Source organism: Cynocephalus volans, chromosome 6, assembly GCF_027409185.1.
Source record: "Cynocephalus volans isolate mCynVol1 chromosome 6, mCynVol1.pri, whole genome shotgun sequence".
Classification (NCBI taxonomy): Eukaryota; Metazoa; Chordata; class Mammalia; order Dermoptera; family Cynocephalidae; genus Cynocephalus; species Cynocephalus volans.
Window position 1 is genome coordinate 6,798,484 of NC_084465.1, and position 17,447 is coordinate 6,815,930.

Consider the following 17,447-nt stretch of genomic DNA (forward strand, 5'->3'; position numbering starts at 1 on the left):
CAGGCGGCGCTGGCGGCGGCCCCGGGACCCGCGGAAGCCGGCATGCTGGAGAAACTGGAGTTCGACGAGGAAGGTGAGTGTGCGCCCCGTCCCCGCGGGAGGGGACCCCGGGCACCCGGGTGGGGACGCGCCGGGGAGGTCGGTCTGCAGAGGCGCGTCGTGCCTTTCGGGAGGGGACGCCGGCTGGGCTTCCAGGGGGAGCCGGGCTGGGCGGCCCTTTTGTCCTTCCTCGCCGAACTCGAATTAGAGCAAGGTGTCAGGCGTCCTGAGGGTCCGTGTCACCGGCAGACACCCAGAGGGGACCCCCAGTGGTATTTGCGGGCCATGCCTTTAAATGACACAGGCTGGTTCCCTCATCGGTATGTGTGCAGATACCACCCGTAGGGCGTGTCTTCCTTTTTAATGGGGAAAGTTAAATAAGAAAACCCGAAGCGGCTTATTGAATTGGTTTGGAGTTCAGGCGACCCTCTCGCTCCATCATTGTCATCGCCCCTCTGCTCACGGGGTTTTTCTTTTTCCTGCCCTGTTTTCGGAATTACTCTATGTTCTGACAGGTAAATAACCTGCATCTTCTTTTGAGGCTGTTAAAATTTGAAGGGGATGAGTTTGTTCTTTGGCAAAATCAACATTTAAAATGGAATAGGGTGAGCTTTCACCAGGACCTTATTTTGAAGCTGTTAAAATTTAAAGGGGATGAGCTTGGTTTTTGGCAAAAAAAAAATAATATTAGAAATGGAATACGATGAGCTCAAAGTCGAAAAAGAACTTTACATAAGATGGTTGACAATTTGAGGACTTTAAAAGGCCTTCACGCCATCTCGTGTACTGCCATTATTTATTTAGTGACTTATCTTTTTTTCCAAGAGTATTGATAGAATAAAGCTCCTGAAACAAAGAATGTGCCATGTGGAAGCTGTCCCATGTGCCAACTTTACTTTAATACCTCTGTTCATTTACAGTAAGGCAGTACTTAAGTAAGCACGCACAACCAATGTGAGTGTTAACCCCAGAGTATTAGACCAGTGCCTGTTATCTTTTAGGTTCACTGCAGCATTTCACAAACATGTGAGCTAGAAGATCATGCATAGTAATCGTCTTCGTCCATATTTATTATTAATGAAGGACTCATTTCAGAATTTTACTGGACTTAATTTGCATTTTATCCTACCTAAAAAATAATCCGATGTCTTAATTTGAATGCACTTCACTATTCCTCTGTTTTATTATATTGCAGGTCAATATAACCACTGTCCACAGGGTGATATGTTGTGGCCTTTCCATTAAGACTGGATGTCTGAATCATAGGGAGGGGTTCTTTTTCTCTCTGATATTAGTAACAGTGAGAGTCTATCGCATTTAAAATTTTTGCACATTAACATGGAGGCAAGAGGAGACTGGAGCACAGACTCTATTAGAGAGAAACCACGGTATGGTTAAGAATCCAGGGCCAGGTTCACATCTCACCACCACCTTAGCTGTGTGACCTTGGACAAGTTACTTAACCTCTCTGAGCTTTAGTTTCCTAATTTATAAAACAGAGCTAATATTAGAGTATTTTGAAGATTAAATGAGACAGTTCATATCATGGTATTTAATACAGGGTAAACCTGGAGTAAACACTTTGGAAATGTTAGTAACTATTATTGCTTAAGTGCCATTAACAATTGTGCTGAATTCTTGGACTTTTAAGGCTTTTACTAACCAATCTTAACACAGAGATTCTTCTTTCAACACAGCTTTGGTGGCTTTTTTTTGTTTTTTCCTTAAGATTTATTTAATTATGTTGTACTTCTCAAAGCAGATATACAATCATTTTCCTTTTGTGTTGTTTCTGCCAATGTAGTGAATGTACAGTATTAAGCCTAAAGCATCTAAGAAAAGGAATTTCTCCTTTTTACCCATCTATTTTTATCTATATTGCTGTAATTACTTTAAAGCATACTGAATCCCACAAATAACCCTGTCAAACTTTTCTAGATTTTTAAGAAGGCAGAATTTTAAACAATTACTTGAAAGCTGTTAGCTGAGCTGGAAGAAAGAATAGTGTTGGCGTAGTAGTCACTGCTTTGTTTCTTTTGAACTTTAAATTGCTTTTTCATCCAAAATACAGAAAAACTGAGTATCAGGCACAATCTGATATTTATTGGGGGGGGGGGGAGGTAAGACATTATACCTTCAAATATCCTGTGAACTGGTGTGTTAGTGGCCTGCATAATAGATAGCTGTTGAATGGATCCCAGTTCATCTTCACACTTCCTTCTTTTCCAGTTAATGCCTTAGTTTATGTGTTGATTTCTGGAGGCATGACCTAGAGCAAGATACATTCGTTATAGGGGAAACACATGATTACTAATATTTTTGTTACCAAGTATTTTTCCATTTCGTAATAAATTATAACCGATACTATGTTTGTTGGAAACAATTTGGAGGCACCAGTGAAGTTGGGAAGAAAGAAAAAGCTGTACTAAAATCCACCCTGCCTAGCTGGGGTCATCTTTTGCCTGGGCTGTGACACAAGTTGCCCACCCCTTTCTGCTGTCTACTCTTCTTCCTGTCACACTCAGCAAATAACACCTTCCTGAAGCACGAACCTAATGGCATCACTCCTTTACGGGAAAATCTTCACCACCTTCCTCTATCTATATATAGGATAAGTGCAGACTTGTCTTAATCTGCAGCCTCGCTGCCCCTTCTATTCTGTGCGTAAGAATCATCAGAGGTCTTTTTAAAAGTCAGATTCCACTTCTGTAGGTCTGGGATGGGACCTGAGATTCTGCATTTCTGCCCAGCCCAGTGGCTGCTGGCTCACAAACCCCTCTTGGAATAACAAGGCTCAAGGACATGGTTGGCAAGCTTTTGCTGTAAAGGGCCAGATAATTAATATTTTAGCCTTTGTGGGTGATATGGTATTGGTTTCTGTCATAACTACTCAGTTGGTCCTTTCAGCAAGAAAACAGAAAGCAGCTAAAGACCAAACACAATCCAGTGGGCAGGGCTGTATTCCAATACAAATAAAAGTTTTATTTACCAAAACAAACCAGATTTGGCTCTCAGGCATACTTTGCCAGACCCCTGCTCTTTGTGTCTCTCACTGTGTCTGTGCCTTAGGGTGTTACCTTCTTATGACAGCCTGTCTGCACCCTGCCAATCTTACTAGACCCTGAGGCTCAACCCACATCTCACCTGCTCTCTGAGGCCTTCCTCTAACCATAAAGACCTTCTGTCCTTCTCTCACAATTCACCTACTCTTCCCGGTGCATACTACTGAAAGCAGGTGCTCAGCAATGTTTCAGGATCTCAGTGATTACGGTAAATGTTTGTAGATACTTCATGGGGATGTTGGGAGGATTAAATAATTCAGTATGTGAAAAGCAATGAGAACAGTGCCTAGCAATCACTTTATGTGTTTGCTTTTTAAATTTTTTATTGTTATACCAGTCACATCTTTTCTGTGTTTGTGTTTATCAATATTAACCGTCTTAAACTTATTTACTGGCCAGGAGCAAGCATGAAGGACTTTGGAAGCACCTAATCACAGCCCACGAATGCTTTTTGAAGCAAATCATTATTCAGCATTTTTACTCATGATTAATAACCCTACTGTAATTGTGGCATTCCTTCACGAATTCTGCAGCCTCTTTAGAACTATCTCTGTTGTCTCCTAGCTTATGTCATCTCAGCTGTCGTAGCACCTTCGGCTATTTCAAGTCTTGGATAACTTGCTGTGGTGGTTTTACCTGCTGCCTAGCTGAAGGTGTCCTGCCAGTCCTCTTCCCCCGTCACTCTGTCCTGGTCCGTCCATGCTGTCCTTGCTTCTTCACCCGCAAAGCACTGTCTAAAGTGAAATCCTCTTTCCAGAACTCACCTTCAGACTCACCTGTTCTAGCAAGACTGGTCGACCTAGCCTATAATGATCAAAAATAAAAGAAACAGGGGCCATATTTTTAAAGAAGGAAAACATTATTTTTCAGTCGAGAATCTTGGGATCAGGCCCAGTTCTGTACTGCGGTAGCTGTATTTCCTCGGATAACTCGTAACTCTCGGGGCTTTGTTTATTTGTTTTGTTATTGTTGTCATTATGGGTTTTCTCTGTAAAACAAGGGGTTGGACTTGGTGATCTTTTACGTTTCCTTCTAGGTCAAAAATAGAACCCCAAACCCACCAGTAACCACCCTACGTAAAATAACAAACAAAACACAAATTTGTGTTCACTCATAACTCATTCATTCTCATCTGGGGGTAGTGCCCTGATTGGTGGTGGTTGCAAACAAGATCGGTTCTGAGCAAAGACTGGTTCTGAGAACAGTGGTTCATGACCCTCCAAGGGGCCATAGTATATGAACAAATATGTGATATATCCGTGGTATTAAAATTTCGTGGGGGTAGGACAATTAGGGAAAATGTATAAAAAGGCTCTGGGGGAGGGCGGAGGAGGGAGAGATGAAAAACAGTTGAGGAACTGCTGCAGCTTACTTAAGGGAGGATTGGCCTTTCTGCGTATTCGTGGTAACCTATTAAAAATTAGCCCATCACTCTGCTTTCAGGGGTCTTGGCAGTGGGGCTCACCTGAGTCAGCTTGTGGGTTTATTGAGCTGATGTGAGGGTGCCAACCACTGGGGTAGGGACAGAGTGACAGGTTTGTGATCACTGCTTGGTTGGTTGTTCTCCATTTCTTGCAGTCCTAGAAGGCCCTGATAATAATTATCCAAACTCTGCCTTCCCTACTGAGTTTACATGCTCAGCTTGGACAAGAGGTTTATTGTCTCTTGACTAGACGAGTTTTAATATCTCTGAAGTCAGGAAATAACGTAACATTTGATGGCATCTTAGACTTGGTGAGATAGAGTAGTTGTCTTATAGTCAGAGAGGAGGTTTTGTTGCCTGAAGAGGAAAGCTCCTCTAGTTTAAACAAAGGGGAAAATGTATAGGGGAATTTGGGGCTGTGTGACCTTCCGTCTCAAGGACTTTCTGTGCTTCCTGATGGGCATGTCAGAAAATGGCCTCCTGGTCCCTGTTACTGCCCAGCCCTAACCCACCAGCCAACTGGCCAAAGTTCCAGACGATGCTTCGGACCACCGCTTGCTGGGTGGGGAATGTTCCTTTGTACAGCACTACTTAGGGTGGGGCCAGCCTCAGAGGAGAGGCCCGGGCTGGGTGCAGTGCCCGAGCAGTTACCATGTTGGGATCCTGCAACTTCACATTTTACCTGTGAATTTTAGAGGGAAAATTGTGGATTTTACAAAGCATTTGGAGCTGGCTGGTTAGCTCAGTTGGTTGGAGCACAGCCTTACAACCCCGGGGTCACTGGTTCAGATCCCCAAACCAGCCAGCCACAAAAACAAACAAACAACAAAAAAAAAAAAACGAAGCATTTGGAGTTTACTTAAAAAATTGGAAGAGTTTTTATATCCTTTTTTCCCATGATTATAATAATAGCTGGCAGATATTAAGTCTATTGAGGCACTGTTTTAGGTCTTCTACGTTTATCTTATCCCATCCTCAAGACAACCCTAAGAGGTAGATGTCTTTATCATCCCTATTTTATGGAGGAGGACATTACATAAGTAAAAGGTTAGATAACTTAGCTAAGGTGACATACCTGGGAAGGTGGAGAACCACGTTTCAGACTCAGGTGTTAGACAGTCCGGGCGTATGCCCTGAATCAGTGTGCATAACCAACATGAAATAATCTCTGAGAAAGCCCTTTCTGTTTTTCACCTCCTGTTCATTCTTTAACCCATTTCTACCACTCCCCCCAAGCTCACTGAGGTTACCAGTGGCTTTCGTTTTGCAAACCCAGTGGACATCTGTCAGTCCTCATCTTACTTTGAACTCCTAGTAACAGTTGGCACAGGTGACCTCTGTGCTCTTCTCGAAGCACATCCTTGATTCCTGTGACACTACAGTCCTGGTGTTGTCCTCGTACATGGCTGGCTATTTGCTTCCTAGATGCTTCCCACTCTTCTCTTTCTCTTTTTAGTAACAGACCTCATGTGATATAATTTTCTTCCTGAGTATTAGATACTGGGCCTCTCCCTCCGCACCCTCGCCCTGGATGGTCTCCTTCACTCCCTTGGCTTTAGTTACTGTGATACGTGAGCTCTCCTATACAGGTCCCTTCCCCCTCCCCTCCTCCTTTCTTTTCTTTTCTTTTTTTTTTTTTTTTTTTGCCAGCCCGATTCAATAAAAGACACCACACCCACCTAGCGTTTTAACGAGAATGATAGTTGGCTCTAGCTCGCTGGCTTTCCCACTTCCAAGTGAGCAGCTCCTCCCCTCGGTGGCACTTCCCAGATGTCTGCCTCTGTCCATCCCTCCAGGCCCGGCCGCCAGCACCTTTCTATGGAACCACTCAAGTAGCCTGATCTCTCCCAACACCTCCTTTGCCCACCTCCAATCAGTGTCCCATGCTGCAATTAGAGATACTTTCTAGAAACATATTTTAGTTATGTCACTCCATGCCTACGAGCCTGCAGTGATCTGCCCTCGCCTGAGGGCTGGAGCCCGCATTTGCTGCCTGTTTCTGACGCTCGTCTTGCGCCTCCTGCTGCCTCCTCTCCAGCCTCGCCCTGCGCCTCTTCTCTCCTTCTCTCCTCGCATGCCCTGCCCGCTGTGCTGGCCCTGCCCGCTGTGCTGGCCCTGCCCGCTGTCCCGGCCCTGCCCGCTTCAGGTTTCTCAAGCTGCCTTGTTCCTCTGGGCCTTCTGGACTTTCCGCAGGCTCTTCCTTCCCCCTGGATTGTTTTTCCCTCTCAACGCCGCCAGCTGATTTTCTTCAAGTTTCAGATTAAATGTCACTTCCTCAGGGAAGTCTTCCAGAAGCCCCAGACGAGGACTTCTCATGTTATCACATGCTCCCTCTCAATTGACAGGCGCTGTGAAGGAGTAATGCGTCCACTTGTATTTTTTTGCCATTAAATTGCAAGCTCTGTGACAATAGAGACTGAAAATTAGGATTTGCGAGGTCTTGAGGATACTATGATGAATAAGACTTGGTTTTTAGTAAATATTTGTTACACAAGTGAACATATGTATTTGAGAGCTTTAACTTTTCTCTGGCACATAGGCTTATTGTACTCCAGGCAGTTCACGTTACTTCTTGTAAAAAAATAAGGCATTTATATTTTAGGCATTCTAGAAACAAGAGGAAATTTATTTGTAATCTTAATGGTGCACTAATCAAAGAGCAAGGACCGCTAAGAAATGGAGACCAGAAAAGAAATGGAGAAAATGGAGCTGTTGTGAGCGTCTCCAGAAGTGTACCAGGCTCCTCCACCTAACTGTGAAGTAGGATGTATCCAGTGATTGAACAGCTCAAAGCAGAAACAAGCGATGAAATGTCAAAGCTCGCTTACGTAATGTGGCATCTGAGGGAAAGCCTCTTAGATCTCTCTTTGGTGGCTGTGACTGTACTCGCACTAATGTAAGAGGAAGAGTCTGACTTATCCCTGATAATACAAGGGGAGAGTCATTTGGGGGGAGAGAACTAATTTGGGAACCTTTTGGCTAAATTTTAGTCACTTTTTAATCTGTTTAATGTGCCTTCTTCTGTCCCACTTTAAGCAACTTGCCATGCATCTGAATTTATGTAACATCATTGAGGTTTCTGAATGCTGTGCTAGCTGATTCATTTTATTTTATTTTATTTTTTTATTTTTTAATTTTTTTTAAAAAGATGACCGGTAAGGGGATCTTAACCCCTGACTTGGTGTTGTCAGCACCACGCTCAGCCAGTGAGCAACCAGCCATCCCTATATGGGATCCGAACCCGTGGCCTTGGTGTTATCAGCACCACACTCTCCCGAGTGAGCCACGGGCCGGCCCTCTGATTCATTTTATTTTAGGTTGCGCATTGGTCCTTTGTAACTACCAGTAACTTGCCAACAATAACTTGGTATATTACAGATCCTGTAGTACATTTTCTTTGAAATGGGACGTTTAACTGTTCCATCAATATCTCAAGAATACACACATATGCATTCTAATCTGTTTACTTATACTCTTTGCTTTTCACATTGATTTCTCTAGCTTTTGAGTCTTATACATATGGTATGCCCCCCCTTTTAAAATGTATGTGTAATTAGGATTATAGTAATTAAGAGCATGAGTCAGACCCAGATTGGACTCCCATTTCTTCCTTAATAGCTGTGAGAACTTAGGTAAGTTATTTCAAGCTTTGGTTTCTTCGTGTGTAACTTGGAAATAATAATAGTACCTAGCAAGTAGGATTAGATGTGGATGAAATAATAAGAGCATAATATTCACTAAAGTGCCTGGAATGTGGTACAGTCTCCAAAAATAGTGACCATGATGATGACCCTAGAAAAGATAGAAAAGGCAACTGCGCAAAAGTTTAAAGTCATCATTAGTGCATCATCCAGCAGTCGCTGTGTGTCTACACTGTCGGGGTTTTCCCCACGAGAGTATACGTGTGTGTGCCAAATGTAGTTGGCGGCACTGTGGTTGGATGCTTGAGTTTGTTTATTATCCCCATTCCTCAGAAATGCCCTTCCCCATTTTACAAATGGAGAAATTCAGGCTCAAGGGGATTAACGTGCTCAAGGTCACAAGGAAGGTGATGACAGTTTTGATCTCGGTTTGGTCTAGATGTTACCCTTTTCTTCCTTCCACACCGTCTCCCACCTGGCCTTGGAATACCATGAGTGGCCCTCAGTGGAGAGGACTGCATTGCAACCTGACGTACTTGATGAAAGACCTGCGCCCCACGAGCTGATAAAGGCATCTTCTGTTAGCGCATTAGCGTGTGACTCTGCAAGTTGTTTTTTCACGTCTTGATTTGAAATAGTAATGTAGCAGTGCTTATGCGCATTGTAAGAACAGTGGCATGCCAAGTTAAAAAGCCAGAGGCCGTCCTGCAGCAGAAAGATCCATCGTATTGCTAAACCCCAAAGACTAGCCACATTTGTGGACATATGCTGAAGCTCTGGTCAACTGGAATGTTTCATTACGGGTTAGAATAGCCTTTTGTCAGAATCTCAACCTGCAGCACTCTCGTGGGAACTTGGGTGAAGTACCTGTTTTGAATCCACCTGAATGAATTGACCACATTACCCCGACACCCTCAGAGGTTTGCTGAGCACGTGCGTTTATCACTCTTCCCTCCTGAAGTCTACCAAAGTGACAGACATCAGTGAAATCAAATACAGAAGTAGTCTTGCTCAATAAAAACAAAAGCTTAATTCTTGGAGAATGCAATAAAGTGGATAAAACTTTGTCAAGACTGTTCGAGGAAAAGACGAATAGAAATACAAAGCGTTAGAAATGAGAGAGGTTTCTTAGCTATGACACAAAGATCTTCAAAAATAACAGTGAAAAAAGAAAACTGGGTGTATCAAACTATATCAATAAATTTTAAAACTTTTCAGTCATTTCTTAAATAAATTTTACCAGTTTGTATTTTCCTGGTTAATTATCCCTTTCATCAATCACCATAGAAGGAATTAAAAAATAATTAGCTGAGTTATACACTTCAAATAAGTGAACTACATGGATGTGAATTATATCTCAGTAAAGCTCTTTTTAAGAAATAGTTAAAAGATCTCACTCTTCCTCTCCACTGCAGAAGAGGCATGATATTCAGCCCATTTATGGGTGAATTCTGCAAAACCTTCCAGGAACAGTTAATTCCTTGATTATTGAAGTTATTTGAGAGCATGGAAAAGGTGGCAAAGCTTCCCACTCATTCTGTGAGGCTAACTTGATCCTGAAATCAAAACCAGAGGAAGATAGCACACAAGAAAACAAATGATCAATCTTACACTTAAAATATGAGCAAAATTCCTAAATAAACATTAGCAAATTGAGTGATGCACTATATTGAAAGCCTAATATATTGGGGTCAAGCAAAGCTTATCCTAGAAATGCAACTATACTTCACTGTATTAAGAAATCTACTAAGGCATCAATATCAACAGATAAAGGAGAGAAACCTACAGTCATCTCAATACATAGTGAAATAGCAATTGGTAAAATTCAACACATGTTCCTTTCAGACTTTCAAAAAATCCTTAATAAGCTAGGGATAGAAGGAAACTTAAGCTGCTGAAAGCGTGCCTGACCTGAGCCAGCGGGGGCAGCAGCTGTGTGGTCCCGGGTATTGTAAGTGTCACCGTGTTTCTGACTCTCCTGACCCGGCTGGTGTTTGGTGCTTTATTCCTGTGAGCTAACCTTGATCCTCGCTGTGCTTGAGCTTAGTAATTGGGTTCTGTTTCCTGAAAAAGAGGAAACATTGGCAGCGGTAAATGGTTTAATTATGTCATTCCTAGAATTAACACGAAGCCATTTTAACACTCTGATAGGAACCACATATAATTTCAAGGTCACTGCTTTGTGACATTCCTTAGGCATTTATTGCAACTCATTTTGAACTAACTGGGCAAACTCTTTGCCTTGATCTTGACTGTATTTTTACTCCTTTCCTAGTAACCCTTTCACTGCTCCCCTGATTTAGAAGAGCAGTTGCGTTTTCTCAACAGTGTGCACATTTACCCCCACACATGTGAAAACAAATGCAAAAAGCACGGAAAGGAAAAAAAATCAACGAGCTTCATTTATTCTGCTCCCTGTAGTCATAAGTCCTATAAAATTATATTTAAGATTTGCTTTTGTTAATGTTTGTGTTTCTGAGCACTTAGAAAAACTTATGTGAGAATTTAATTTTTTATTTTCCATATACTTTTAACTTCCATGTTCCCCTTTTTTGCTTTTTTCTTGCTCAAACATTTTAAATTATTTTCTAGAAAGAAAATATATTATATGAATATAGTAAACTTGTGTTTCTAAATGTAGAACAAATTGTAAAAGGTAAATTTTAAAATGACAAACATGTTGATAGTATTTTTCTTTGTGGAATTACAATAAAATGCAGTATATTAAGATAGTGGGAATTGGGAATAAGGAATCAGGTTTTTTGTTTTTTGAGGTTTCTTTAGTGAAATTTGGAGCAGCATGTAAATTTTGTTTTAAAATGCCTCCCATTCTTTTACACCCAGCTCTTTAAGACATGGTCTGAGTCTATTACTAGGACCTGTGATTAATGAATGAATATATGACTTATAATAATCAGCCATTGTAAATAAAAGAGATGAGGGTCTGGCTTGATATTAGGGGGTTTGTGTGCATGTGAGAGTTTTGTGCATGTGTATATGCGTGTGTGTACACAGACATGTGCGCATGTGTGTTTCTTCCCTACCTCGTTGCCTGCATGGCTGAGCAGAGCCTCTCTTGGGTGGTAGCTGGATAGTGGCTTCAAAGGCTGGTCCCTAGGGAGAAGCACTGCTTCCTCCACGGCTTAGGCCCATTCTGTTAGTCCTTTAATCCTCCTCAGCCCCTGGCTCTATTAAATTAAACTCTCTGACTAGCTGGCACTTTTCATCTGCCCAGGAGCCCGACCGCAGGAGCTGATCATCGAACAGGTTCTCTCCACACACAGGCTCCAGGGCTGTTCTTGGTCCATCTTTTGTTGTTGGGGTTAGAGTGGTGTCTGGGGCTGGAGCAGACAGAATTCTCTGTGGTGCTGAAGGTGCGGCAGCATCCCTGGAGGGTCAGGGAAGTTTACCCAACAGCATCGGTTTGTTTTCTCTCATTCCCCATCAATGCAGCATGTGCCTCTGCAGCCCTGTGGACACTGCAGACGACTCTGCATTGTGCTGCCTTGTCATTGCTCTTGTTCCATGTCAGGCTCCTTCCTTGTGCTCGTTCTTCTTACCTTCTTCCCGAACCCAGCTGCCAGCGTGATCATCTGTCAAGAGCACAGATCCAACCCCAGTCGCTGCATGGCACTCTTCATCGATGTCCCATCACCTACAGGACCTCCCCCAGGGCAGGACCCGAGTTCCTTCAGCCCTTTGTCCTTCTCTCTAAGTCTTCTCTGAAGAGGCACAGTGCATGCACCCGTGGTCTACCCCGTCGTACTTGTACCACCCTAACCTGATACCCCAAATGCTCTGTTTTCACAGGCGAGGTGACTCCTCGCCCTTCTGCTCTGCCATCTTATGCCCTGGCCTGGACTGATGCGTGTGAGGGAGAGAAAAGGCCAAGAACAGAATCTTGGAGAGTGGACACGTTTGTGAAGTAGAAGGAAGAACACTCCGGGAAAGAGAGGTGGCTGCAGATTAGGGTCACCGTGAAAGCCCATGGTGGTTGGAGCAAGGCTTCTCAGCCTGGGCGTACAGACATCTGGGCCAGGTGCCTCTTTGTGATGGGCTGTCCTTTGTCCTGCAGGTGTCTTGCAGCATGCTGGCCTCTACTCACCAGGTGCCAGTGCAGCCTTTTCCCTATCCCCAGGTTACAACAATCAAAAACATCTCCAGATGTTACTAAACGTCCCCTTGGTGGCAAAATCACCCTTGCTTGAGGACCACTTGTGCAGGGGAAGCCAGCATTTATGGAGCTCCTGTGTGCTGTGACCTGTCTCAAAATTATCTTTCTTTCTTTTTTTTTTTTTTTTTTTTTTTGTCTTTTTCATGACCAGCACTCAGACAGTGAGTGCACCGGCCATTCCTATATAGGATCCGAACCCGCGGCGGAAGCGTCCCCGCGCTCCTAGCGCCGCACTCTCCTGAGTGCGCCACAGGCTCGGCCCCAAAATTATCTTTCTTAGTCCTCAAAGCTACCCTTTCAGGTTTCTACTTTTCTGGAGTGGAGATGAGGGAACTGAGTCTGAGAGGACCATGTCCTGTCACTTGTGTACTCAACGAGATCTGCAGAAGAGCCATGAGAACTAGCGCTCCAAGGCCACTGAGGATAGGGATGGGACGCAGGTGACACCAGCTTCACGCGGCTGGACAGAGGGGGCCCTGCGAACGGGCTCAGGGTCCTTGACCATTGCTCCAAGAGGTCTGCTTTTGAAGGAAAGGCCATGCGTGGGGCTGGAGATGTCATCCAGGTCCAGCAGAGATTTGCTTCTCTTCTCTTCCGAGGGTGGGAGTGTGGGGTGGAAGAGAACCAGCCGAGGAGGGTGGCAGGGAAGGGAGAGCCACGAGCAGGAGCAGAGCGCCGGAGCAATCCAAGGAGGTGCCAAGGCTGTAGTCGCCCACCAGGTTCTCTGCCTCACATTTCTCCTTCCACCCCAAAGTACACACTTCCTAAGATGCATCCTGACTTATCAGCCTCCTGTTTTGGCCCCTGAGTGGCTGTCCTTACCCTGCAGGATACTCCAGATGCTCAGCCTGGCACCAAGGGCCCTCTTTGCTGGTCCCCACTTCTCTGCCATCCCCACATCTGTGTGGAGTCCCAGTCACACCGAGCCATGTGTTCCCTCCTGAGCTTATCGCCCTCCAGGTCCCTAAGGGGCTCTTGTTCCTGCCTCTGAGGTGCAGCTGAACACAGCGTCACCTCCCCCAGAGGAGGTGTCAAGAGGCTGTTGGGGCACTCAGGAGGGCACTGAGGGTGAGCAGGACAGTGCTGGCGGGCCATGGGGAGTGAGGCCAGAGAGCTGATGGGTAGAACAGGAGGGGGTGTGAGCGTTGAAGGTAAGGAGATCAAATGGAAAAGAGGTCGGTACCCATCCCCTCCTGCGAAGGACAAGCGTAGGGCCAGCCCACCCACAACAGCAAGAGGTGGATCTAGAGAATTTCCAGAATGAAACAAGTGAGTCATTCTGAGCCATGCCAGGCCTGGGACAACCCCAACCTGCCTCGCTGTCCGCAGACCCACGTCCTGCCCTTCTGTTTTCATGTTAGGGCACAAGTCAGGCCTTTTCTTACCCCTTTGCCTCAAGACCCTAAGGTACTTAGTTTGCTTTTTCTGTCCCATTTGTTACTTTTCATCTGTATTTAATGATATTGAATTGATTCTGCCCGTACTTGACCACTTGTACCATACTACCTCTGTAGAATGTCAGATAAACTGGTTTCTTGGGTACACATTCCTGGATGTGCCATTTATTAGCGGCATAGTGTTACTTTGGAGAAAGTTATTTGGTCCCCCTTTTCCTCAGTTTCTTCATCTGTAAAGTGGGGATAATAATTGTGTCTACCTTGTAACATTATAGTAGTGTGAAGAGTTAATGGTGTGAAGTGCTCAGAACAGTGCTATGGCATAAGCTAAGTATTAGCTACTGTGTTTCGCTGCTGTTATTTTTAGAAAAGAACCTCATGCCACTTATTACTATTTCAAATAATGGTTTCTGGAAAATGTGTAAATTAGTAAAGGCATTATTGTAGAACATACTGCATCAGTCCGAACTATCCCCTTGTCTGTCTTCCCAGTCTTAAAGTGCACCGGATAGCTTCTGCCTGCCCCTCCAGACTCCCTCTTACCCCTTGGCCTGCTTCTTCCTCACCTAGGAAGCTGACTGGCATGGACTGCACCTGCAGGGCTCCCAAGCCCTGGTGTCCCAGTGAGTGTGGCCCGGCAGAGCCCCAGCAGGAGGTCAGGGTGGGGATTCCCTTGGCTCTCTTGTCCTGTGAGGCTGCCTCTGCCTGACAGCATTCCCTCACTTAAGGTTGCTGCCCCACGCAAGGTGACTATCTCTGCCTGATTCTCCCTCCCTCTGGGTTCTATAACTGTCTCCCCACACTCCGCCCCCCACCTTCAGGTCTAGGGCTCGTAACAGCTCCAGGGTACCGTGCTGTTTCTCGGATTCCCCTCCATACCTGTGCTTTTGGAAATGGTGCCATAGTCAGTCAGTTGGCTGAGTGCTCCTCTCTGGAAGTGGAGGCTAAGTACAGTGAGGGTAGAGCGAGTGGAAGGTGGGTGAGCTCACAAAGCCCTGACAGCCACTAGGATTAGGGGTGATGGGTAGGGACATGACCGGATAGTGACAGCAGTGCCTGAGCCTGCTGAGAGAGGAGGACAGGTGGGTCCCCAGCTTGCTGCACAGTAACTAACGGTGCCCATGTCCTGCCTCGGCAGAGCAGTCCCTGCAGTGTGAGTTTAGAGGTAACAAGCCAGATACCTAAACCCAGCACGAACCTTCCGTTTCACAATTACAGGTGAGGATTAAATCATGAACACCTGTGAGAAGGAACTCTGGGTACACGCGTTCCCTCTGTCATGTGCAGGACAGCGTCCAAGACCAAGGGCAGGTTTCACAGATAGGGCATCCCTGAGGGGAAAGTGCTGAGAGCATGATTTCAGTATCTCCTTCCTCTCTGCACATAACTCCAGTGCCAAAAGTACTGTTTTCAGTAAAGCTCCTTTAGGGACCTTGATTATGTTAACCTCCAATGACAGTGAACACAGAAAGTGGTGAAGTAAGACACCGTTGCTCCCAAAGGCTGCTTTTCCTACCATCCTGACATCACGTGAGATGATGTATGTGACACCTGGAGCACCCATCTCAAGAGTTACCGAACTGCTCCTAAGGAAGGAGGACAGGTCGCAGCCCTCCCTCCAGCTCCCCTGCTTGCCCTGTGCGGCCCGTGAGACCCTGCCGGGTTGCTGCCTCGCTGATCGGTGAAACTGCCTTTCTGCGCCTGTGCCCACCCCGCAGGCTTCTAGTTCTAATTTCCTCATCAGTTACTCATTTACTTAGCTTGAATCATCAAGTCCCTAGAAGACGGATAGTTACAAAGTCCGGTTGCCTACACGATGAAGATGGGGAGCAGATCCTGGAGTAGGGTCCTGCCCAGTGTCCTCTGCCGGCTTCGATCTGAGCACCTTTCTCACCACAAGAAGTGGTGTTTAATAAGCGCAGGCGGCTCTGTAGGCTGAATATTTACATAATGTGTATAGATCACAGAGGAAAGACAGCAAGAGGTATGTACAAGTGGACCAGCCTTTCCCCAGTCTCACCTTGTCCCCGGGCACCCTGACTTGAGCACCTCTGTTTCCACCCTCCAGGCATTTCTTCTCTCTCTAGCCCCTCTTTTGCCTTGAAGATAAAAGCAGAGAATGTCGTAGACAAATTCTTACAGGTATCTGTGGCCATCTTCATCACTGAATTGAAAATACTCGTAATGTTTCAGCAGACAGGAGCGTGATCAGCAGTCCCTTATAATGTCAGCGTGTTACAACTTGGAGCATAAGATAAAGTAAAAGTGGTTGGAGGTGATCTCAGTGCTCAGCTGATAGGACTAGATTCATGACTCTTGATCACATTCCCAAAACTGAGCTTCCCAAAATTCTGAAACTTCCTTTGGAAAGGAACTATTGATATGATCCTAGAATCTAAGATTCCTAGGGGATGTGGTAGAGATGAGGCTGGAGAGGTAGGTTAGCATTAGATACTAGGAACATTGCCTTTTTTTTTTTTTTTTTTTTGTCTGATAGAATTTGAAAATAGCTTCAATATAAAATATACTTACAAACATGTTAGAACCTTAGACCAACGCTGTTTGGCTTTTTAAAAACTCACGTGGGGCGCTTCCATTGCTGCATTATTTCTGACCAAAAAATCCTTCTCCAATCCTTTAATCTTATAAAGGTACATAAGTAAAGTTTCTTTACTAGTTGTTAAATCTAGAGTCCCCAGTATTCTTTTAAATCTGTGTGCTTCGTTTGTTACCACTTTTCTCTCTGAGGACAAAATGTAACATGTAATCCCAGGTCCGGACTTGCTCCTTCAAGACTGACCTGTGCGTCTTTCCCTGAGTACAGCGTAGCGAGCGTTAACTCGCACCTAATAGCTGCAAGGATGCCTCGGGTGCCTGGGATTATAAAGAACAGTAAGGCATGTCTGCTGCCCCCCAAAATTTACCATCTGAAGGAAGAGCCAGACCTATAATTTCAGTACAAGGCATGTGATGTCTCCACAGATGACTCACAGAGCACTAATGGGCATGTCAGAACAGGAGCAGTTCCACTTGAGGGGCTGTAGGGAGGACGTTTCGGGAGGAAGTGGCCTTTGAACTGAACTTTGAGGGTGTGTTAGTTTCCTGAGGCTGCCCTAACAAGTCGCCACAAACTTGGTGGCTTAGAACCAGTTCTGAAGTAAGTCATCAGCAGGGTTGTTCCTTCCACAGCTCTGAGCTTCTGGTGTTGCCAGCAATCTTTGGCGTCCCTTGGTCCGTGGCTGCATCACTCTAGTCTCTGCCTCTGTCTTCACATGGCCGCCCTCCCTGTGTCCCGCTGTAGCTTCTCTTCTCTTTTCTGTAAAGACACTCGTTATTGGATTCAGGGCCTACCGTAATCCAGGATACTCTCATCTTGAGATCCTTACCTAAATTACACCTACAAAGGCTCTTATTGCAGATACGATCTCATGCTGACAATTCAGGTGGACATCTTTGAGGGGCATTATTCAACCCACCATGGAAAGTAAGTAGGATGTCAATAGACCAAAGTAGGACAGGGTTCTGGAAGAGAGACTAGTGTGTGCAAAGGCAGGGAGACAGAAACATAAGGAATAAGGAATACATTCCCAAAACTGAACTTCCCAAGATTCAGAAACTTCTTTTGAAAAGGAACTATTGATATGATCAAGAATCTAAGATTCCTGGGGGATGTGGTAGGAGATGAGGCTGGAGAGGTAGGTTAGCATTAGA

General features: G+C 45.0%; 1 protein-coding gene across 2 annotated transcripts in view; it reads left to right on the forward strand.

The window, feature by feature from the left end:
- The window catches only part of PRKAG2 (protein kinase AMP-activated non-catalytic subunit gamma 2), a 153,636-nt gene that overhangs the window by 97,682 nt on the left and 38,507 nt on the right, over nt 1-17,447 (forward strand). For both annotated transcript variants that reach the window (XM_063101263.1, XM_063101262.1), the window contains exon 3: nt 4-73. In XM_063101263.1, coding sequence (XP_062957333.1) covers nt 4-73 — 70 coding nt within the window. The remainder of the gene's footprint in view (nt 1-3; nt 74-17,447) is intronic.